At 37.8% G+C, this 23,703-nt stretch overlaps 1 protein-coding gene and 1 long non-coding RNA gene across 3 annotated transcripts; one reads left to right on the top strand and one right to left on the bottom strand.

Moving 5' to 3' along the window:
• The first annotated feature begins 442 nt into the window (after window positions 1-442).
• LOC139945451 (uncharacterized) lies at window positions 443-21,437 on the top strand. Its single transcript, XM_071942806.1, has 3 exons — window positions 443-840; window positions 17,669-18,569; window positions 19,288-21,437. Exons 2-3 carry the CDS (start codon window positions 17,685-17,687, stop codon window positions 19,843-19,845), a joined length of 1,443 nt encoding a protein of 480 aa, XP_071798907.1. The 5' UTR covers window positions 443-840; window positions 17,669-17,684; the 3' UTR covers window positions 19,846-21,437.
• LOC139945454 (uncharacterized) lies at window positions 13,062-15,367 on the bottom strand. Of its 2 annotated transcripts, none has more exons than XR_011787079.1 (4): window positions 15,312-15,367; window positions 14,380-14,498; window positions 13,835-13,963; window positions 13,062-13,235 (listed from the first exon to the last, which is right to left on the bottom strand). It is a non-coding gene; the product is annotated as an uncharacterized lncRNA (long non-coding RNA). The 2 variants fall into 2 exon arrangements; XR_011787078.1 differs by having other exon boundaries at window positions 14,380-14,501; window positions 15,312-15,361.
• Window positions 21,438-23,703: the final 2,266 nt, after the last annotated feature.

Raw genomic sequence — 23,703 nt, 5'->3', positions numbered from 1 at the left:
CACGAAGTTGTGTGCATTTAGATGGTTGATTTCGAGACCTCAAGTTCTAAACTTGAGGTCTCAAAATCAAATTCGTGGAAAATTACTTCTATCTCGAAAACTACTCGTCCACTTCAGAGGGAGCCGTTTTTCACAATGTTTTATACTGCCAACCTCTCCCCATTACTCTTTACCAAGTGGGGTTTGATGCTAATAATTATTTTGAGTAATTACCAATAGTGTCCACTGCCTTTAAAGGAAATCAAAGCAGCCCTGTCCTTGGGGAGACAACAAAGGGGTATGATTGTTGCTTATTCTCGCTTGACTAGTTCTAGTCGCTAGTCGCAAGGCTGTGTAGACAATTACTCTAGCTAAATCCATAGAGCAAGGATAAAAACATCAGCCGCCCGACTGACCTCTAAAAAGAATAGCACACCGCACTCTCACGCACACAAACCCACACCGCCTGTAAAGTACATGTAAGCCCCACACATCGCAAGCCGAGGCTGACGGCTCACGGGCTAGGATTGTGGGCGATAGCGGTGCGTTGAATAGCGGTGTGTGTGGGACTGTGGAAGACAGTCGGGGGACCGGAACATGAGTTGCATTGCATTCGGGCATCGCATTCTGGCATCGCATTCGTTCGATTTTTAGCTTTTGGCAAACTATATTACACAGCCTCGATCAAGGCTAAGTTGCTAGTCAAGAAGAAGGAAAAGTAGAAATCATCCTGTTATATCATTATAGCCTTTGTGAACAGAACCACTCTATGTGAATATATAAGCCGTCGGAAAGGAAGGTCGGCTAGCTTACAACGTGGAAGGACCTCTTTACCAATAGCATTGCTGATCCAGGCTCACGGTAAGAGCACTATACTATTATCGTTACCCTTGGTAAATTTATGGTAGTACTTCTCAGCTGGACTGAGCGTACTATCTCTTGGTAAGCCACCCAAACAGAAGATTAGGTATACTTGAACTTACTTGAATCCATCGACGCCATCACACAACAGGGGAGGAGACGTTGGTTCTGGTTACAGTCTACCTGCATGCTGTGTGGGGCAAACAGCTTAGATAAGCATTCTCCAGAAGACGATCAGAGCATACTGAGCGAAACGTCGAGTTAACCCAACGGTTCTTTTCAGAACCACCCCAACTCATTTAGAGATTGTTATTACATGGTGTTACCGTATATCTTATCTCCACCATGCAAAGTTTCAAATCCTACTTATCATTAGTGTTAGTAAGTTAATACTACTCTGTTATTTACATGTACTTTTATATTTATACTAACTCAATACATGACTACAACCTATCAAGGTCTATACATCTATACACACTGTATGTCTTGTATTTATGTAGACCAGGATCCCTAAATTTTCTAGTCATGGTTTTACTCCGTTTTTAGTTAAAAACTGCTTAATTATTAATTCAAATGTTTAAATTACAAATTGTGCTTGGACTTTTGTTGTTCGTATTTTTTTACATTCGAATTAAACACAAAAGTACAGAAACTTCCCTCGGATAACTTAATTAAACCAAATTGTGTTATTATCAAAAACACACTTCTAGGCCACGTGACCCCCAATTTGCATTATGTCAACGTTAAACCAACGTTGGATCAATGTTGGATCAACAATAGCGTGATCGATTGGTATAACACTGAAGTTTTTGCATCTTGATTATGCAAAGAAAACGTCAACGTCAACCATCGAACCTGTTCTACAATATTAACAAGCAAACTATTCTGTAACTATCTTGTTAGGACAGTTATATTTTATGAATTGCCGCTTATTGTCGTAGTATGACCAAATAGTTCAACATAAGTTGCCCACGGCAGCTCGTCGATAATGTAACTTAATAAAAAAATTCAATGATAGCTATAGTTTATAGCTTAAATGCTGCCAACATTGTGTCAGCACTATAATAACCGGCGTTGGCTCAGCACTGAGTGCCCACATAAGTCCAAATGTGGTAAATGTCGAGATAGAGCCATCATTGGTCTCACATTAATAATAAAATTATTAAGAAAAACAGGTATTTAGAAATGCTCCCCATAGAAAACTATATCACAGCGCTTACAAAAACTTAAATGCACATTAAACAACAAAATCTTACCGGAAAAGCTACATACACAATGTTTGAAAAAATGAGAAAAAGCTTAAACAGGGAAGAGATGTGTTTTCAGAAGTTTTTTAAATTGGTCTGTGGATTTGTCTCAACTTCCATGCTGTGGATGCAGTTACAATGAATGTGCGATCGCCATATTGCTACGGGTCCTAGGAATTGTAAGCAAAAATGGGTCTCAAGAAGAGCGAAGATTATGGCGAGATGGGGTATGAAATGTAAAGCAACCCTTGATATATAATGGAGTCTGGTCATGGAAGGCTTTAAAAACAAACAAAAGTACTTTGAAGAGCATTCTTTCTTTTATACAGGAAGCCAGTGGAGACATTGGAAAACAACATCATGCTTTTCCGCTATTGCTTTTGAATCCATTTACAGGAAAGCAGTGATTGTGACATGACCTCATCAGATAATACACATTTTCGCCGGCCTTATCCCGAAATCTCTGCCACCAAGTTGTCTATTAATTTTATTCAGAACACAACAATTGTGTCACATATTTTGGTGAGTGCACGAACCCTTCCCACCGAGACATAAATTTTCCACAAAAGATGACATGTTCATGGCACAATGATTGTAAAATAAACATGGCAATTTGGTAAACTGCCCATTGGAAGGATAATCATTGATTTTAATTGGTTATTATGCAATGCAATAACAACCTTTATCCAATTTATGAAACTACCTGACTGATGACGGGTTGGACCAACGTTGATTTTAGGTTGTTATCATCACGACGCAAAAACAACCTTTATCCAACATTGTATGTCAGTAACCTCATGTTGAAACAATTCGTTACCAGACTGATGTTGGATCAACATTGATTTGAGGTTATTACCGTGACGCAAAAACAACCTTTATGCAACAATGTAAAACGTGAAAAACATAACGCTAATACAACATCGCAGACTACATTGATTTTATCCAACGTTGCAGGCCTACATACTTCAAAAACATTACATTGATACAACGTTGGCAGACTGATGTTGGATCAACATTTATTCTTGGTTGTTATTATCCTGACGCAAAAACAACCTTTTCCCAACGTTGTATATACTTCAAAAACATTACATTGATACAACGTTGGCAAACTGATGTTGGATCAACGTTGATTTTTGGTTAATATTATCCCGACGCAAAAAACAATCTTTATCCAACGTTGTACTTACGACCAAAACATTACGTTGATACAACGTCAGCAGACTGATGTTGGATCAACGTCGATTTTTGGTTGTTATTATCCCGACGCAAAAACAACCGTTATCCTACGTTGTACTTACGTCAAACAAATTATATTGATACAACGTTGGCAGACTGATGTTGGATCACTGTTGATTTTTGGTTGTTAATACCCCGATGCAAAAACAACCTTTATCCAACGTTGTACTTACGACCAAAACATTACGTTGATACAACGTCAGCAGACTGATGTTGGATCAACGTCGATTTTTGGTTGTTATTATCCCGACGCAAAAACAACCGTTATCCTACGTTGTACTTACGTCAAACAAATTATATTGATACAACGTTGGCAGACTGATGTTGGATCACTGTTGATATTTGGTTGTTAATACCCCGATGCAAAAATAACCTTTATCCAACGTTGTACTTACGACCAAAACATTACGTTGATACAACGTTAGCAGACTGATGTTGGATCAACGTTGAATTTTTGTTGTTATTGTCGCGACCCAAAAACAACCATTTCAACGTTTATGCAACGTCAAAGAACAACCTAAAATCAACGTCGCAAATGTGACGTTGAAACAACGTTGATTTATGGTACTTCAACGTTGCGACGCCAAATCAACCAATATCCAACGTTGAAATAACGTTGTGTGCCCTCTGGGCATTGTGTCCGACCCATTGTGTCCTACAAACCATTATGTCCGACCCATTGTGTCCTACAAACCATTATGTCCGACCCATTCGGTCCTACAAACCATTGTGTCCGACCCAATGTGTCCTACAAACCATTGTGTCCGACCCATTGTGTCCTACAAACCATTATGTCCGACCCAATGTGTCCTACAAACCATTGTGTCCGACCCATTGTGTCCTACAAACCATTATGTCCGACCCAATGTGTCCTACAAACCATTGTGTCCGACCCAATGTGTCCTACAAACCATTGTGTCCGACCCATTGTGTCCTACAAACCATTATGTCCGACCCAATGTGTCCTACAAACCATTGTGTCCGACCATAGAGTTAAATACATAATAATAATAATAATAATAATAATAATAATAATAATAATATTAATAATAATAATAATAATAATAATAATAATAATAATAATAATAATAATAATAATAATAATAATAATAATAATAATAATAATAATAATAATAATAATAATAATAATAATAATAATAATAATAATAATAATAATAATAATAATAATAATAGACGGTTCTTATATAGCGCATACCACCGTGAGGTCCCTATGCGCTTAGGAAGAGAATGAAATAACTTGAAAAGGCGAAAAAGAATAAATTAACTGTGATAACAATGATTGAACAAATGTGTCTTAACCCGGGTTTTAAATAGATCAGTAGTTTCAGCCAGCTTGACATTGTTGGGTAAAATGTTCCAAAGATGTACAGCAGCCTTCTGAAAATAGCGAGAACCATAGGATGTTGATGTGATAGCCGGGGCTGAGAGAAGATGTTTGTTCTTTGAACGTAGGTTTCTAGCCGGTTGATACTGTTGAATTAAATCCTGGAGATAAGCAGGGGCTGTACCATGAAGACAATGATAAGTTAACACCAATATCTTAAATGCAATACGAGACCTAATTGGAAGCCAGAGTTATATATAAGAACTAGAGGGCGCACGAGTGATGCTTCGTGCACAAACGCCACGGGACCGCAAGATGACAAGCGCGTCATTCTGCACGCGCGTTGAATGTGAAATACACGTTTGAGGTTTTTTTTTATTGAACGCTCACGCGATGCTGTTTGTTCAACTTACAAAATAGCTGTTTTGTCAACTTAGAAAATGGCCGCCTGCTCGCATACCGGGGCGCGTATATAGGCCAGTGCGCGCTCTAGTTCTTATATATAACTCTATGCAAAACAGCTATCTCACAGTGTGTGTTTGTGCGGCCATTTTGTAAGTTGAACAAACAGCATCGCGTGAGCGTTCAATAAAAAAAAACTCAACGTGTACTTCATATTCAACGCGCGTGCATAATGACGCGCTTGTCATCTTGCGGTCCCATGGCGTTTGTGCACGAAGCATCACTCGTGCGCCCTCTAGTTCTTATATATAACTCTATAGACCTTTTCGCAAATACTGGGGCGCGCGCGTAAAGCTTGGAATTAGATGCATTGTGGTCTAGCTGGTAGCAAAGTTTGATTCATATCTATCCCACAATGCACCTCATTCAACAGTCTGCGCTTGCGCATTGGTATTTGCGATAAGGTCTATGGCCGTGTCTGAATTGGCGACTTTGGCTACAGCTACGGCTAGATCAGCGCGTCTGTCAGTGTTGAAGAATAGCAGACGCGCGCGCCCTAGCCATAGCTGTAGCCGAAGTCGCCAATTCGGACACGGACTATGGCCGGATCCGAATTGGTGGCTATACGGCCAAGGCTACGGCCGGATCGCCGCGTCATCATGCATTGAAGTATAGGACGCCCTTAGCAACACCCCTGGCAACGGTCGTAGCCGCAGCCTTAGCCACCAATTCGGACACGACCTATGTGTCCGACCTATTGTGTCCTACAGGCTAGCTTGGCCCGCAGTTGTTTTGACAAAATGCGCGTGCTTTGCGTATTGCGCGCTCAGGGTTTCAGACGAGAGCACTGAGCCTCACGCCGAATCCAAAGCTTGATAACAAACAGCACTTCAATACAACCCCCTTTTTGTAATTCCTGCCGTTCTACTTTCTGTGCATGTCGTTGCATGATGCATAGATATTATTATACAGGCAACGGCGCGTATGTACGCGCGGCCGATCTAGTTATTTTAATAGACCCTTCCCATTGATCTCCATTATACTGACCACAAAAATGTCAAGATACTAAAATATCAGCAAGAACTTTGTTGTTTACATTTCTAATTAATCACAGCGAATACGTGGAAGCATGCGTCCACACTGTCTAAATGTTAGCTCTACGCCCATGGTACGACATGGGGGACCAGACCTCTGGTTGGAATCACATTATATTCTTGACACCGCTGCCCAGCGGCGTAACTAGACATTTTCATTTGGTGGGGCAAGTGGGGGCAATGATTAATTTTTTTTTTTTTTTTTTTTTGGGGGGGGGGGGCAAAGAAGTGCAAGATTATTATTAAATATGTTAACTGATATATAGTTGATACACACCAATGCAGTTCTAAAACAGTCTACATAGTCAGCAGGTAACAAAAGATTGCGAAAACAACAAAATCTTAGAGAACTGGTCATTTTGTATAAGATAAAACTTTTCGACTGTATAAAAGGATTAAATTACCAACTGTGATCACCAATTACTAATTAAGAATTTTACAGGTTTTTTTTATGCACATTTGTTTTATTTTTGTTTTGAAAAGAAGTTATTTTAATAGATCTCAGCAAAAAAAAAAACAAAAAAAAAAAAACTGAATGTATTGTCTGAATGCCTTGACCAAACTGTTTCATTAATGTTTTGTGTATTTCAGCAGCAGAAAAAACAATCGATATTTGACATTCATGGCGGCCACCTTGAAATAAAAATTTAAAAAAGCCCCTCCTCCTTCCTTTTTTGAGAAACCCAGACACTAAACAACAAAAATTTACAGGATTGAAATTGTGGGTGTGTAATAATCACATCTTAGTTATGAAACGGATATTTAAAATATGCCTACCTCTCAATTGCACCGCTTTCTTCAAAGGAGAAGAAATGCTCTAAGCAACCTTTTTCGCTGGCCATTTTGCTGTAGTACTCTGAAGTGTATATGACCATGGAGCTATTGCTCTGCGTTCAGACCACCAAGTATTTAACAGAACTTTGTCACATCATGCACTCTGTGTAACCGCAAAACCACAACAACAATTTACCGCCAATACGATTGCGCGCGCGTTTCCATGCATTTTAGTTTTCCTTTTTACGGCAGCATTTTATGCAGCCTTAAACGATTTATATATTAGGCCTATAAGAATATACTTTTCTCTGACTTCATACGGGGGGGGGGGGGGGGGGCAAGAGGGGGGGGGGGGGGCAAGGGTTCTGAGTGGGCGCCGGCCCCCCCCCCGCCCCTCCTCTGGTTACGCCACTGGGTACGTTCAGACGTGGGGTTAAACTAGTCCTTAATCCAAAAGTGCTAAACTAAGCCTGCGTGGGAACGCAATATTCTGGTCCGCGGGGGTTAGTTTGACCCACTGAGCTGGGCTAAACTAAACCAAAAAAATTGGTGGACTAGCCTAACTTAGCCCAGGTTTTACTACCAACCCCCCGCTGGGAACCGCTGCGAGGCCCAGTAAACCATCGTTGGAACGCAACTGACCTGCTACTTCCGGTCTATTTTAGCCCAAATGACCGCGGCAACAAAGGTGACGTCATTCCACGTGTATGGATGGATCGGCAGCGAGTATTGGGTGGTGTCTGCATGAATCGATGGAGCTAAACTATAATATCTCCTTGCGTCTCTCCGCTACCTTCCCTTTATGTTACCATTAAGTGTTGGGGCCCCGGTATTCCCCTTCGCCGAAAATGTTTGAAATGGACGTCGCACGAAAACAAGTTCTCATTTTTAGTAGCACTATTTAGTTTTTAAATTCACTTCTTCTGTACGCAACGCTACTTTTTGCTTTAAAGAAAGTGGCATCTAATCACAGCTAAGCTACACACACGGGATCGACAATTAAGACCAAAGTTTGGGTTCGAAAACTAGGTTGTATCTGGTTCCTGTCCTCAACAACTTTACGTTTCACTGCCTATTTTCAAGAAAGCACTTAAAAAACATCTTTTTCCTTAGTGTCTGTTTATTGCTTTATTGTTCATTTGTTGTATTATCTGCATTGCTATTGTTCGTTTAAAGCGCTGTGGTCTAAATGAAATGGCGCTATATAAAAACCCATTGTATTGTATTGTATATTGTATTGCTTAGTGCACAACTCTATGGCGTTTGCCAACCAACAGGGTCTGTACGCATGCGTGAATGTGATTTGCAAATTTTATGGGAAGGGTCCATTCTGTATCTAGTCTATGGTTTTTCTACGCACTGGACAGCTGTAGTGTGCGCGGATGCCACGCACACTCAACACGGATCGGAAATTAACCCGGGGGTGTTCACACAACGTCTTTCGATCCGTGTTTGAATCTTCGACATGGATGGAGAGATTTATCAACCCACCTCCCGGGCAGGGTTGCTTTCGACACGGATAGTGCGCCTTATCCGGATCGACACCGTGTTGAAAAGTTGTAGTGTGAAAAGATCAGTGCACATTATCCGGATCGTATCCGTGTCCAACACGGAGATTTTTTTGTAGTGTGAAAAGGCCTTATGACTAGACCATACATCACATCTGTTTAATCGTTCCATCTAATGTGTTTTTGATTCTAGTCATTTTCTCTTTTGGGTTTTTGGTTGCATTATCCCTAGCGCTTTGCATCCTTTGGAAAAGGCGCTTTATAAATTCGGTTATTATTAGCTGTTCCGACCTACCGTCGGAACAGGTATTGTTTCTGTCGAGATTTTTTTTTTCTTTTTCTTATTCTTTGTTTCCGCCTAAAACCCATAGCAATTGCACACGTTTTTTTCTTTAAACCTAATCTCCTTGACCAAAACAGTGAAATCATATACCAAATTGAAGCTTAGAACATAAGCTTTACTCTAAATGTAAACAAAATTAAAAATATTAATTAATTAGCCACGTAATCTTCATTTGAATATAACTGGATGCAGTCGCTTCCATGTTATTGTTAAATATTCTCTTTGGTAAATGCCATACAGTATGTACCTTTTATGAGTTGTGACTTCTTGAGATGAGTCTACGCATTTGAATATAACTGGATGCAGTCGCTTCCATGTTATTGTTAAACATTCTTTATGGTAAATGCAATTCAGTATGTACCTATCATGAGTTGTGACTTCTTGAGAGGAGTCTACTAATTCTATTTTCCTACCATCGTTAAGGACATATTACTTTCTAACCGGCTTCCGGGCCCATTAGTTTACGCTTGTACAAAGTACGAAGGTTTGAGGTTTTCGTTCAAATGAACGTGCGTAATTAAATAGGGGTTTTCGACGACGACGACACACCATCGTGTCCAAAGATGTACACTAAACTTAAACAGTTTGAAGATAATGACAGTTGAAAGCTTCCCTTAAAACATTACTTGCTGTGGTGTTGTCGTTTTTGAGAAATGAGTGAAAAAATGTCAAATTTAGACTCCGAGATGGCGTCGTCCGGGACGAACGTGCGTAAATTAAATATGGGTTTTTGACGACGACGACGTCGTCGTCAAAAAACCCTAAAGGCATCTAATACTACATTTCAACCCTACTAAATAGTTATAGGCGTTAGCAGTTTATATTTAGTGACAATGTTCGCAAAGTCATGAAACGAGAATTATTTCGCCGGACCATAATCCCCTCTGTTGATAGATAAGCACATGTAAACCTTTTTACATTGGCCCTTATAGCCTAGTGGTCACCAGTCGCGATTACATAGCTGAAATTAGCGAGTTCGAATCAACTACGACTTCATAATTTTTTTTTATCCTCCAAAACTATAAAAATATTTATTTTTGAAATATTTAAGGTCGATTCTTATCTTTATATCGATAGTGTTGCCTTTTCTTTTTCTAAATTGTTAGCCCAACATAACCTGTGTGCATGCATGACACGATGATGTTTGAAAAACACAGTAAGCGGAAAATGGTGATCATAAGCGCAGAGTATGGTGGTTAAGAGTTCTGTGAAATCAAATCGTACTCGATCAAACATCAAACCACCGACCCCAAACAAATTTTAAAATCGTAATTAATTAACCACGTGACCCATATTTGCATATTTAATTTTGAAATTGTTGTAGCACCATATCTCAAGAAGTACACGGCCGTTTAACAGACTGTTTGTAGTTACAGACTCCTTGGGGATTGGAGATTAGATTAATTTCGAAAAACCGTGACCTCAAGTTGACCTCTACTTCCGGGTCAATCGGAAGTGGGACCATATCTCAAGTAGGCCTACTGTACAACCGATTTTCAAACTTTTTTTTCAGTTTTAGACCCCTAAGGCGTTAAAAATAAACTTTGAAAAACCGTGACCTCAAGTTGACCTCTAATTCGGGGTCAACCGGAAGTGGGACCATATCTCAAGAAGTATATCTCACGACCGATTTTTAGACTGATGGTAGTTATAGACTCCTTGGGATTAGAGATAAATTGCAAAAAACCGTGACCTCAACTTGACCTCTGCTTCTTGGTCAACCGGCAGTGGCACCATATAAACTCAAGACACTATTCAACATTTTAAATTTTGTTTTTCAGTTATAGACTCCTTGGTCATTTTAGCACATAATCCAAGCAAAAGAACACGGAACAGCTTTGTGTTTGTTCACAAACACCTAATGTCTAGTTATTTTTATTATTATTATTATTATTATTATTATTATTATTATTATTATTATTATTATTATTATTATTATTGTTATTGTTATTGTTATTGTTATTGTTATTGCTATTGCTATTGCTATTGCTATTGCTATTGCTATTGCTATTGCTATTGCCATTGCTATTGCTATTGCTATTGCTATTGCTATTGCTATTGCTATTGCTATTGCTATTGCTATTGCTATTGCTATTGCTATTGCTATTGCTATTGCTATTGTTATTGTTATTGTTATTGTTATTAGGTGTTCGGACACGAGTCCGAAGACCTCTTGTTTTTGTTCGGTTTTTTTTTTCTTTTTTTTTTTTCTTTTTTTTTTAGGTGTTCGGACACGAGTCCGAAGACCTCTTGTTTTTGTTCGTTTTTTTTTTTTTTTTTTTTTTTTACTTCGTCTTCTTCTCCGTGGTTTTTGTCCGCTAACAAAGACATACTTGCTAAGCTCACATAAACTTGACACTTCACACATAGTTAGATATTCATTAGTAGATGAAACCGTTTTAGTTTCGTCATGATGACGTCATCAGGTGTCGAATTACAAGGTTTTTAGGTTCAAAAAGTGACCATTTGCTTTTCGCTATATGTCTTCGAATTTTACAGTTATGATATTCATAATTACGCATCTGATAGATCAAGACTGGGACTACATTTGAAAAGTTAACGTCAAAATCGTATGACCCCTCCTTCCGTCCGTCCGTCCCTTGCCCTCTAACAAAAGCACACTTTCCAAACCTGTATGAACTTCTAACTTCACACATAGTTATATATTTATCAGGAGAAGAAACCGTTTGAGTTACGTCACGATGACGTCATCAATTCTTGAGTTATGAATTTTCAAAGTTTATTATTTCAAAAAATCATAACTTTTGATCTACATGATGGGTCGTTACAATCGACACATCATCGGAAAGTTCGTTAAAAATTCCGGAAATGCCTCGCAGACATGATCCCATTTTGATCTCGTCTTCTGGTTCAAAATCGAGTTTGAAAATTCATAATTTCATGTATAAAGAACTACGAAATTTCCCCATTGGTTGTGCGTAACACGTGTGTCGTACACGTGTAGTGTATTAGGCATCATTTATTTGGTGGCATGCTGCCAAGTTTATTGTACTCTGTGCCATAGCGTGATATGCATAGAGCTATATAGCTCTATTATTTGGAGCTGTATAGCTCTATTTATGCAGAACGCTGCGAAAACGATTTCCTCTCAATCTTCGGCGTCAAATTGTTCAAATGTTACCCTTCTGGGGGGTGTTTCATAAAGCTTTACAATTAATCGTATCTCCCAATAATCAATCTTATCTCCCAACAATTAATCTTAAACTACTCAAATTTACAATTAATCTTATCTCCGTTTTATAAAGAAAGTTAAGATCAATATCAAACTTAATTTCACTCTGAATCAATCTTGGCCTCACACATGGTCCTAGATCAATTGTAGGAGTAAGACAATTAATCTTGAGTGACATGTGAAAAATTAATTAACACTAAAATTAAACTTTTTGGGGAACTGTGTGTAGTACTTTAGTGGGGTAAACATGTCATCTCGACAAAATGATGGCGTTTCAACCTCTTGAAGGGAAAATAAATGCTTTGTGCAAGGAGAGGGATTTTGGAGACGAGAAGAACCCTAGTAGATAAAGTTTAGTGATTTGCAAGTATGGCTGCAGCATTGCGAATACACTACATCAGGGTAATGCTAAGGATAACTTTATCATCTGAGAAATGAATAGTATAATTTTCATCAAATCCAGCAGCAGAGCAAGATACACAGAGAGGTTGTTCATCAATGCAGGATTCCCCCCTCCCCCAACTAGTTGACACAGAAAATCATTACATAGGAGAACATTGTAGCAGCTGCAGCTGGGGATTTGGTTAGAGCAAATAATGATTATTGGCATATTCTTTGTTTAATTCTTGAATTCATGTAAACACTGTAAGAAATACAAAAACAAACCATTTTATTAGCGATTTATTTTCTCTGAAGAAGCAACTCTTTTTCAAATGTTTATTTATTAAAAGAATTTAATGTTACAAATGCTTTTTTGAAGAGATAATTTATGTTGTACACATCAGTATTTAAGGCTTTGCATGGTGTGCATAAAATAAAATGCAACCATTGCAAAACTCTTTTTAGATGATCAGTTCACATTTGTATAAATTTATTCTCGTTTACTTGAATTAGGTGAACACATGGAAAGGCTAACAAAAAGCATATTATTGTGAAGTTCATAATTTATGCTTAAATAGATAAACTTATTTGTCCATACTTAAAATGAAGACACTCTTAATAAATAGTAATTCAGATAAATACATTGAATGTACTGTTTAAGATATTGTCAAAGTATTTTAATACAACAATTTCTAGACCAAACAGAATACAAGTTTACTAATGCAAAGAGTTACAGACATACTATCATGCCTCTCTGGACATCCAAAGTCTCTTACATAAGCTCAAGCTTCCTCTGTTTGTTGATGTTGCTGCTGCTGCTATTCAACTGTTCACTTGGATTGCAACTCTTGAGAAATTTGAGATTCCAAATCCTAAAAAAAAATATAATAAAAAAAAAAATCATAATTGTTCTGAAACTTATTATAAAATGATACAATGGTGATTGATAATTATATACATGCATATAATTTTTAAATCCAGAATTTCAATTGAAGTTGAACCCTTTTTTAACTCATCCATCTTTTAGTAATTGGTTCTTGATATCTACACTCAAAATGTGCTAAAAATTGATACATCCACAGCATGGAACAACATCCCTTCTTTCATTAAAGCCGCTTAATCCACAGACCAATTTAAAAAACTTCTGAAACACATTTTTCCCTTTTTGAGCTTTTCTCTTTTTCTCATTCTTTTCAAACATTGTGTATGTAGCTTTTCCGATAAGATTTTGTTGTTTATTGTGCATTTCAGTTTTTGTAAGCGCTGTGATATAGTTTTCTATGGGGAACGTCTCCAAATACCTGTTATTATTATTATTATTGTTATTGTAATGAAAAGTTAACAAAATAAAATGCTTCCTCCTTTGTGAGAGTAATTACAAGTTGGATTAAGTTGGACAGTGAAACTGACAGTTAAACATTTTTACCTAATATCACCAGTGTAAACTTGACTTGAAGTAACTGGGTCTTACCTGCTGCACTTTCAGATGGCAACGGGTCTGTGTCTGACTCATGTCAATAGATTCCAAATTTGGTTTGAGGAGACAGGGCATCTAGGAAATGTTCAAGAAGAGTGTCATCAACAGGGCTTGAACCTCCTTCTAAAAATATAAAGAACGTTCATATGTTTAATCGTGCCGCTACGACTACTAAAAACATAGTCGTGACTACTTCAAATAATTATAGTCTGTGACTACCTGAACCAATTGTGTCGTTTACGACTACTCACGACAACATAATTTACTTACGAAATACAATCAGACATAAGTGGCACAATCCTTCAATCCTTTCAACTTGAACTTTACTATATTACGCCTGCGGCAAACATTGCCACAATCAACACATCTTGAGAATTAAAAATTAGTCTCAACTAGTGTCGTAGTCGCAACTTGCGACTTGTCGAGTACAGTAGTACAATTAACTAGTCGCCCAGCCTACAGTGTACAACATAATTAGTGGCAGACTTACTTGCTTACGACCAAAATATAATTAACAAATTAATTAAAAACAAATTTACCTTGTGTGCACAGTGTGCTGACTTTTCAAAGAGTATCTTGTTTTTTCCCGTTACAAACCCACCAAGAGAACGTTTTTCAGCTGTACAATTGTTATTTCCTGGTTTTCACATATCTTTCCCTGCTGAATGAAACAAAATATTTGTTATTATTTAAGGCTTTAGTTTTAGTACTTAAAAAAATAGTCATTACTTGCAAGTATCTTTGAAATATCCCTGTATAATTAATTCACACCTACAGACAATTCTGATCACTGAAAATTCCAATATATTGGCATTTTGAAATTAATTATGAGTTGACTGGCTTTTATTATTTTATATATAGGGCCTAGCTAGACTAGAGTACTACTACTAGATAATAAAATAATATAAAAATATGAATTAAGTTAACCCACTTGTCACAAGTCCTCAAAATAACACCTTTCTATGAAAAAAAAATCAAAAAGGAGACACATCAATTGATCATTATCCCATCATTATCAAAAGTATCGTTTGTCAGACATCCACAATAAATACTTATTTTTTTCTCCAAAACAAATAGAATAAAATATACCAATTCATTTTAACAATTACATACAACAACAATCAACCCCATTAACGTTCTATTACTGCCTGAAAATCAATATAATGAAGTCAAACCAACTTAACAAATTTCATAGCTAATAAAACTATAGACACATCCCCCTCCATTGTGTGCACCGTAATTAGCAGTGTGTTTTGATGGGTCACTATGCACCGCTAGCCCCCACGCCGTCACTGGCGATTCACGCTGAAAAACAGCAGTTTTTAAGTCGGTAAAAACCACACATGTGCTTGGTTTATTTTCATTCAAGAACACTTAGTAAGTCCTGTGAACATAAACTATAAAATAGCAAACTATCAACGTTCTAATCCAACAACAAATCATAAAAGAATCGAATTTATTTTCTACTTACCACGGTTCCACCACTCACAGTGAAAACAAGATGGCCGACTTCAAAAAAGTTTTGAGAGCCCAAAAGTGTGTTTTGGGTCAAAGGTCGCGCTTTAGGCTCTGTCAATAATATTGAAGTCTTAAGATACAATTGATATCAATTTTTTCGTACGCTCGATTGATCTTACGCTAAGATTGATTTTATGAAACAGATTTTTACAATTAATTGTAGACTAAGATTGATTCAGACTTAAGATTGATAGTTAAGATTAATTGTATTATGTTCTTTATGAAACACCCCCCTGATGGCTTAGTGGCCAATGTGGAATTGAAGACGAAGTTTCGCTAAAATGGCCACCTACTTCAGTGATTCAAGGGACTTTTAATTATGTGAGAAAACAACAGTACAAAAAGACGAACACTGGTCATGTTTTGGTTAAACACCGAGAAGAATAGAGACGTTACATCGATCGACCACTCCCCCCGGGTGAAGGGCGTTTTGGGCCCACGGAATTCACGTCAGTATTACAATATCTATTACTTCTTGAACTTAGCTTAATCATCAATTGTTTTGATTATTTGTTAAAACAACTATCCAAGTTATTCTGAGTTAAATAGTTTGAAGAAAAAAAAATCTCTGGAATAACATAAGCCCTTTTAAACTTTCTCTAGTAGGAAAGGACGTTACGTAAACTAATCTGTTTCTACCTCCATGCACAGACATGGATGTTACAATACAAAACATTCAAAGAAAACAGAATGGTTAAAGTATAGTGCCCAAGCAATTAGGGAGTGGTCTTGCTAAAATGAACTGCCGGATTAAAGAAAACTTTAGTACAAACAAATAAATAAAAGAATCTAGATTTTCATCTTCTTCTTCTCTTCGTCCCTTGTCCTCGAACAAAAGCACACTTCCCAAACTCGTATGAACTTGAAACTTCGCACATAGTTAGATATGCAGTAGGAGTGGAATAATGTGTTAGTTAGGTCATGATGACGGCATCCATTCTTGAGTTATAAAAATTCAAAGTTTATTATTTCAAAAAATCATTATTTTTGATCCACGTGATGGATTCTTACAATCGATACATAATCGGAAAGGTCGTTAAAAACTCCGTAAAGGCCTCGCAGACATGACCCCATTTTTACCTTGTCTTCTGGTTCAAATCAGATTTTGTGTGTATTTTCGTCAAAAATACATTTTTTGTTTTGACTACTACCGTACTGCGTTGATCACACCGGTTCTCGTCCGATCAGTGAAGTTAAGCAACATCGGGCCCGGTCAGTACTTGGATGGGAAACCCGCTAAACCAGTTGTTGATGTTGTTGTTTGTTTGTTTTTTTTTTACTTCTTTTTAAAAATATTATATCAGCTTCGTTTGTAGTCTGTTTTCAAGGCGTTTTCAATAAACATTTCCCTTTCGTTTAGTTAGTCTCTTCTCCAGTCGTCATCATTCATAAGTTTCTATGTCCTCAACCACAAAAGCTATTTTGACAATCTATACATCATATGAAAGGGGTTTACGTACTTCACAAAAATGGATATGTTGTTGACCTTCTCTTGACCTTTTGACCTTTCTAAACCGGAAGTGCATGTAAAATGCTTTGAAAAGGCCTATTTTCATAGGTTTTTCCTTTGATAATTGTCAACCAGGGTGTATTTTTGTACTCCCGGAAGCCGAACACCTTGTTTTTGTTATGACAAAAACTTGAGTCTAGTTGTTATTGTTATTGTTATTGTTATTGTTGTTGTTATTGTTATTGTTATTGTTATTGCTATTGCTATTGCTATTGTTATTGTTATTGTTATTGTTATTTTTATTTTTATTGTTATTGTTATTGTTATTGTTATTGTTATTGTTATTGTTATTGTTATTGTTATTGTTATTGTTATTGTTATTGTTATTGTTATTGTTATTGTTATTGTTATTATTATTGTTATTGTTGTTGTTATTGTTATTGTTATTAATATTATTTAGTTTCTGAAAATGATTACAATGTGGTACAAGTTCAAAAGATTGAATTTTTTTATAAATATTAACCACAATTACTAGGTTCGGCCACAACTTCTCACGGATCAGACTTTGTACTGTATTAGCAATTATTCGGTTCAAACAGACGATCCAGAGTCGCGCCGAACCAATCAGAATTAGGGGCGACTCCAGGTCGACCTAAATCAATTTGAACTAATTGTTTTCACATAAATCTAGTATTCTACGACAAAAGGTGCGGCAAAGACGATTCGGGAACAGTGTAAACGAACAATGTAGATTGCACATGGCGTGTACATAATGTACAGTATGTTTTTTTGTTTTCCTGACATTGACTTTGCTTCAGGATCATTAACTGCTTACTCGTGCTTTCGTTCACATTATGCAGGTTGGATCGATTCACTATGCTGGGAAGAAATAAGTGGGCTGTCGTAATTACAGTTTGTTCTATCTTGTTTTGGCTGAGTATTGGCATTAATCGGAAATGGCAGATAAGAGAGGACGCTACCAAAACAACAAAACCAATTTCATTGTTTCGTTCGGACATTGGGATGAACCAAGCAAACTGGGCCCCAAACCAGCCTGATCCCGCAGTTAGAAACTGGACCTCAAACCAACCTGATCCCGCAGTTAGAAACTGGACCTCAAACCAACCTGATCCCGCAGTTAGAAACTGGACCTCAAACCAACCTGATCCCGCAGTTACAAACGGTCATAGCGTGACACTGACCATCCACCTTGCAGCGACTCCTGTCATACTTAATCAGCTTTACTGCATTGCAATACGATCAGCAGCACTATTCTGGTCTCCGAAATTAGGACGCATAGGACTTATAATGGACGCAGAGTCACAGAGAGACCATGAGTTTGCCGCACGACTCAAAGCACAAGAGGAACTACTTGGGTTTACCTTCGAGATATTGTATCAGCCGCTACCGCCATCGGGGTTCAGCTACTTTACCACGATGAATCACATCTCTGGGAAGTCAGCTAGTTACAACAGGCAACTTTGGAATAGCTTCTTCATGGACGAGTACGTCACTACATCAGTTGTGGCGTGGACGGACGGCGATGTAATGTTCACCTCCCCTGTCATTCCGGAAAGCATCCTCAACGGTGACAAAATCCGAACCTTTGCCGAGCCTGCCTTCTTTCATCGTAAACCTGCTGAATCCACTGCGTTTATTGCTCTTGGGAAGAAGGCGGTTGCTCAGTTCACGTGTTTTCCTCTGTACCTGTGGCGGGATACCATAACGAACTGCCGGAATCACATTCTAAAACACATGAAGGTATTTAAAAAGTAAAACATATTACGAATTTTATAACGAAGTTTTGAATTATTTCCTGATCTTATTTTAATATCGGATCAGGAGCCAGTTTTATGAAACGGGAATTTGGACAAGGTTCCTTTGTATGAACTTAAGTCGTGTCCTTGTTCTTTTACCGGGATGACTATCAGGGTGTCTAAAAAAAAGGTAATCCTACTGCAAATGGTTTTTTTTGGCCATACTATTGTTTACCAGCAGAAAGCATGCCATCATCTTAAAGCCGAAGCCTTGTGCTTTTCAATGATATATTTGGTCACATTTCAGGTCTCATAAAATTTATTGACCACAAAGATTCTCTGTTCTGCCGTTAGCTGAACCATTGTGACAACTTGAGGTTTACACACTGCATTTTTGCACCACAACTTCAAGACGGTGGTGCGTCATGATGCGTGACCCTGGAATGAAACCAAAGGTATCATAACAAGCACAATGCTTCGGCTTTAAGATGATGCCATACTTTTTCTGGTTAACACACATAGTTTTGCCATAAAAACCATTTACAGTAGGATTACCTTTTTTTTGAGACTTCATCAAATTCGACCAAGTAAAATGGCGAAATTTTCTGGGTATCATGTTTTTAACATGAATGCAAAAGTTAAATGATTATTTCAGAAATCCTCACGCCTGGAACTGAATTTTTTTCACATTACAGGTTCTCTTTTTGTCTTTATTGTTTTAGGTAAAAGAGTTCGAGGAAGCATTCGTCAAGTTCCGTGGATACCAGTCCTTCCCAGTAAATATCTTGTTCTCGTACGCATTTTACTTCGAGCATGATCGTTACGATTGGCACATTCGGCTCCCACCAAGAATGTCTCTGCAACAGTACAACAGGAAGTTTGTGTCGCCAGGTTTTGGCTTTGAAATAACCGACTTAACACCAGAAGTGTGCAACACTATGCACAAACCCTACTTCGATCCTAAGCGTATAATTAGTCATTTACAGGGCTACTGTACGTCTATGCACTACATTGGTAAACGACCTGAACAATGTGAACAATTTCGAGGTAAAACGGACTTTCAGGTTTTCGAACCAAGACGGTACATGAAACGTACGATTGCCCAGTGGTGTGAAGGGGCAATCGAAAACCGGGCAGCATGTGCCGCAGTCAGTGATGCTTATTATAAGAATGTTGCAAAACACGTCCAATTTGGACTCTTTAACTTTGATCTAAAAAAAATTAAAAATGTTGAAAAGGCCGCAATGGAAATGAATATTACTTGCCGCAAGTTTGAATAGTTAAATTAGAAAAGTTAAAAAGACTGGTCTTTGACAATTACCAAACGTGTATATTCCCTACTTTTTAAAATTCCTTTTGCAGCCATTTTACACTTTCGGAACAGATTTACAAATAACTTAAAGGGTTTACATAAGGTATTTGAGAAAGACTTCTCTTGAAAAATTATTACATGAAATGCTTTACTTTTTGAGAAAACATTAAAACCCTATCAATTCTCGATATCGAGAATTACGGATTTATTTTAAACACATGTCATGACACGGCGAAACGTGCGGAAACAAGGGTGGGTTTTCCCCGTTTTTTTCTTCTTCTCCCGACTCCTATGACTTATTGAGCCTAAAGTTTCACAGGTTTGTTATTAATTATTATATATAAAAGTTGTGATACACGAAGTGTGGGCCTTGGACATTACTGTTTACCGAAAGTGTCCAGTGGCTACAAGAGCACCGAATTCAAACTCTGGTGTTTCTGATCAGCAGAATGTGGGTTCGAATCCCCAGCCGTGACACTTTTATCCTTTAGCAAGACACATAACCATTGCTTCGTCCTTTGGATAGGATGTAACGCATGTAAAAGAACACAGTGCACTTATTGAAAAGAGAAGGGGTTCGCCCCGGGTGTTCCTGGCTATGGCTGATGTATGCGCCGCAGCACCTTGTATACCCTTAGGTGCTTATGGGTCTTAGAACTCATCACTGCAACAACATAGTGTTTTCTGAAAGTTTGTATAATTATACTCACAGCACGACTACCTTGTTTGGTAGATACGTGCACTATAGAAGACTTGGATACCATTATAAACTGCGCCAATAAAGTATCTAAACACTTACTAATGGTCAGATTTATCGGAACCTGAAATAGTATACAAAAAAATAATTATTCATTTCTATTCACCGTTAACTTCTGCACATTTTGACACATCTTGTGTTGCGCTACGATGTTGTTGGGTGGATTTATGGGCACTTGAGTGGCTTAAGGTCGAATTTCAAAAGTTGCAAAAGCCCCTATTCACCCCAATTCCAGAAGGGAACTCGCACAGGCACCACACACAGACAAAATCAAAAGACACAAACTCGTTTCGTTTACTTGACCATGACATTTATTGCCGTATCTTTAACTTTAAAACTGCTGATATCCTGTCCTCAGTTCTTAGGTCGTCCCAATTTCCCTGAGCTTGGTACACTGTAGCCATCTCATCATTTACTGACCGTCGCTGGTGACGTTGTAACCATGAGCTGCAGCTCGCATTGACGTACCGGCTTCTATTAAACCAACGATCCGTCCTCTTTCCTATTTGGTCATTTGAGCCATCTTTCCTGTTATCTTGAACCACCTTTCCCTATCTCATCATAATCAGGGATTCTGGCTCTTAACCCATATTGTTGTATGCCTCCCATCTTTGACCCCTTTGCTTGGTTACTGACAATTATTGTTGATGTTCATCACAACCGAATTATCAAACAAGCGACAAAAAAAAACCGTTTATAAAAGGTGGGCAAAAGAAACGCTGATCTTACTCGTCACAATACAACGATTTTGCTTGAATAGGGGCTTTTACAACTTTTGAAATTCGACCTTAAGCCACTCAAGTGTCCATAAATCCACTAAACAACATCGGAGCGCAACACAAGATGTGTCAAAATGTGCAGAAATTAACGGTGACTCGAAATGAATAATAATTGTTTGGCATACTATTTCAAGTTCCGATATATCTGACAATTTGCAAGTGTTTAGATACTTTATTGGTGCAGTTTATTATTATTATAGGTTTTCTCGGTCAAATTCGGCAAATGAGCAGTCAAATTAATTTTCATGCGTTCGAATTAAAGCTGTTTTGCTTTTCCAGTTGTTACTGTGTTTCAAATTCAGAATTCGGCCATTCAATTTCATTTTGGGTCGCGTCAAATTCCTTAAGCACTCTGTTCAATTTAGCGAAGCGTCATTCTTTTTCGTGACACACACGCCTCAAGAAGCGTCTGCGAATTTGAATGCTGCTTTGATGAATTGTTAAATTGAATGATTATTTTGTTAATTCGAATGATGCAACATTACATTTGACTAATCCCAAAACGAAATCGAATGACCCTTTTGAGTAGCATTCGATTTTGCGCGAAATAGAATAACTTGGTGGTTAAATTGGCTGCTCTTTTTCTGAAATTGACCGAGAAAACCTATATTATGAACGATATAAATAATAATCTTGAGGCCTCAAAGTAAAATTGCTCATAGGCATTTTGTTCTGAGCTACATCAATTCAATTTTACTAATTCAATTTAATTCAATAGAATTCGACAATGCGGTGACAACAGCTATCAATCAAGAAAAATTGTTTCTGATTCGTTCGACTCTTGCAAATGAACAAATAAAAAGGAACCGCTTAGGTTTAAATGAGAGAAACAAGATGGCTGCACAGATCAGCCAGATCAAGGTCTGTGCCTTTACTTCAAGTCTCGGTTTGAATGCCTGGTTGTCATTATAAAAAACAAGATGGATGCACAAATGAAGAGTCTCCTCATTAAAGAGATCAATACAGGATTAAAGCTATATAATTCTTTATCAATGTTAATTAATAAAGTAATAATTTAAATGGATGCTGCAGTGAATTAAAATAAAACAGTTAATTTTGCTGTCAGTTATTTCTGATATAAATTGTCACAAAAAGTAAGGAAACTTTTTTCAATCCAGTATATTTGTTATTATTTAATACTCTCTTTGTATATGGTATATATCAATGCAAAGCTGAACTGTTCCTCTTTAAGATGATACCACAGTTGCAATGATTACATGTTGCTGGACTTGACCACGTTAATGAGAATAAGTCACAAATCAAATGTGCCAAAATTAGCAATTTTGTGTTACTGTGTGAACAATCAAATTGACACTGTAATTCAAACAAGCAAGACAACTTACTGATCTTAATCCACTTTATTGAGACAAGAAGTTTGGTATAGAGCAAGCCAACTTACTAATCTTAATACACTTTATTGATACAAAAAGTTCAGTAACAAGTGGATGATCCGAAGGCGTTGATGACAGCCTGGCACCTTCTTCTCATGCTGCACACAAGTCGTGTGATGCGCTGATGATGAGGGATGGCGTTCCATTCTTTATTAAGGAACCTGGTTAGGTCAGCCACAGTTGATGTGTAGGTGCTTCTGGCGCGGACAGCGAGGCCAAACTGGTCCCACAGATGTTCCATGGGATTCAGGTCTGGACTGTTAGCAGGCCAATCCATCCGATGCACCCCAACATTTTTCAGGTAGTCAGTCACCAGTCGGGCTCGATTGGGGTGAGCGTTGTCATCTTGAAAGATGGCATTTGGTCCAAGAGTCTGCAAGTATGGGACTGCATTCGGCTGTAGAATATCGTTTTGCAAACACCCATCAAACAAGGTGTTTTTCATGAGATGATGGTTAATTGTGTCCGATGAGCTCACTGATGCAAATCATTGTGTAAACCGTTAATGGTTCTGAAAAGCTTGATCGATTCGATTATTGAGCATTACCTATTGACCATTCACAGACAACGGTAATTTTGGCACATTTGATTTGTGACTTTGCCTCATTGTTATTCGTGTAGCCAAGTTCAACATTGTGAGAAACGTGATTTTCGAGAAAGAAGTAACTTTCCACGAATTTGATTTCGAGACCTCAAGTTTAGATATGAGGTCTCAAAAATCAAGCAACTGAAAGCACACAACTTCGTGTGACAAGGGTGTTTTTTTTTCATAGTTATCTCGGAACTCCGTCGACCAATCGAGCTCAAATTTTCACGGGTTTTGTGAAGGCTAGTCTTTGACAATTACCATTAGTGTCCACTGTCTTTAAATTTCGATTCATTGAAGAACACATTTCCAG

This window comes from Asterias amurensis, chromosome 12 (genome assembly GCF_032118995.1).
Source record: "Asterias amurensis chromosome 12, ASM3211899v1".
In the NCBI taxonomy this organism is placed as follows: Eukaryota; Metazoa; Echinodermata; class Asteroidea; order Forcipulatida; family Asteriidae; genus Asterias; species Asterias amurensis.
Note: the sequence above shows the minus strand (reverse complement) of the source record. Positions and strands in the feature narration are given on the sequence as shown.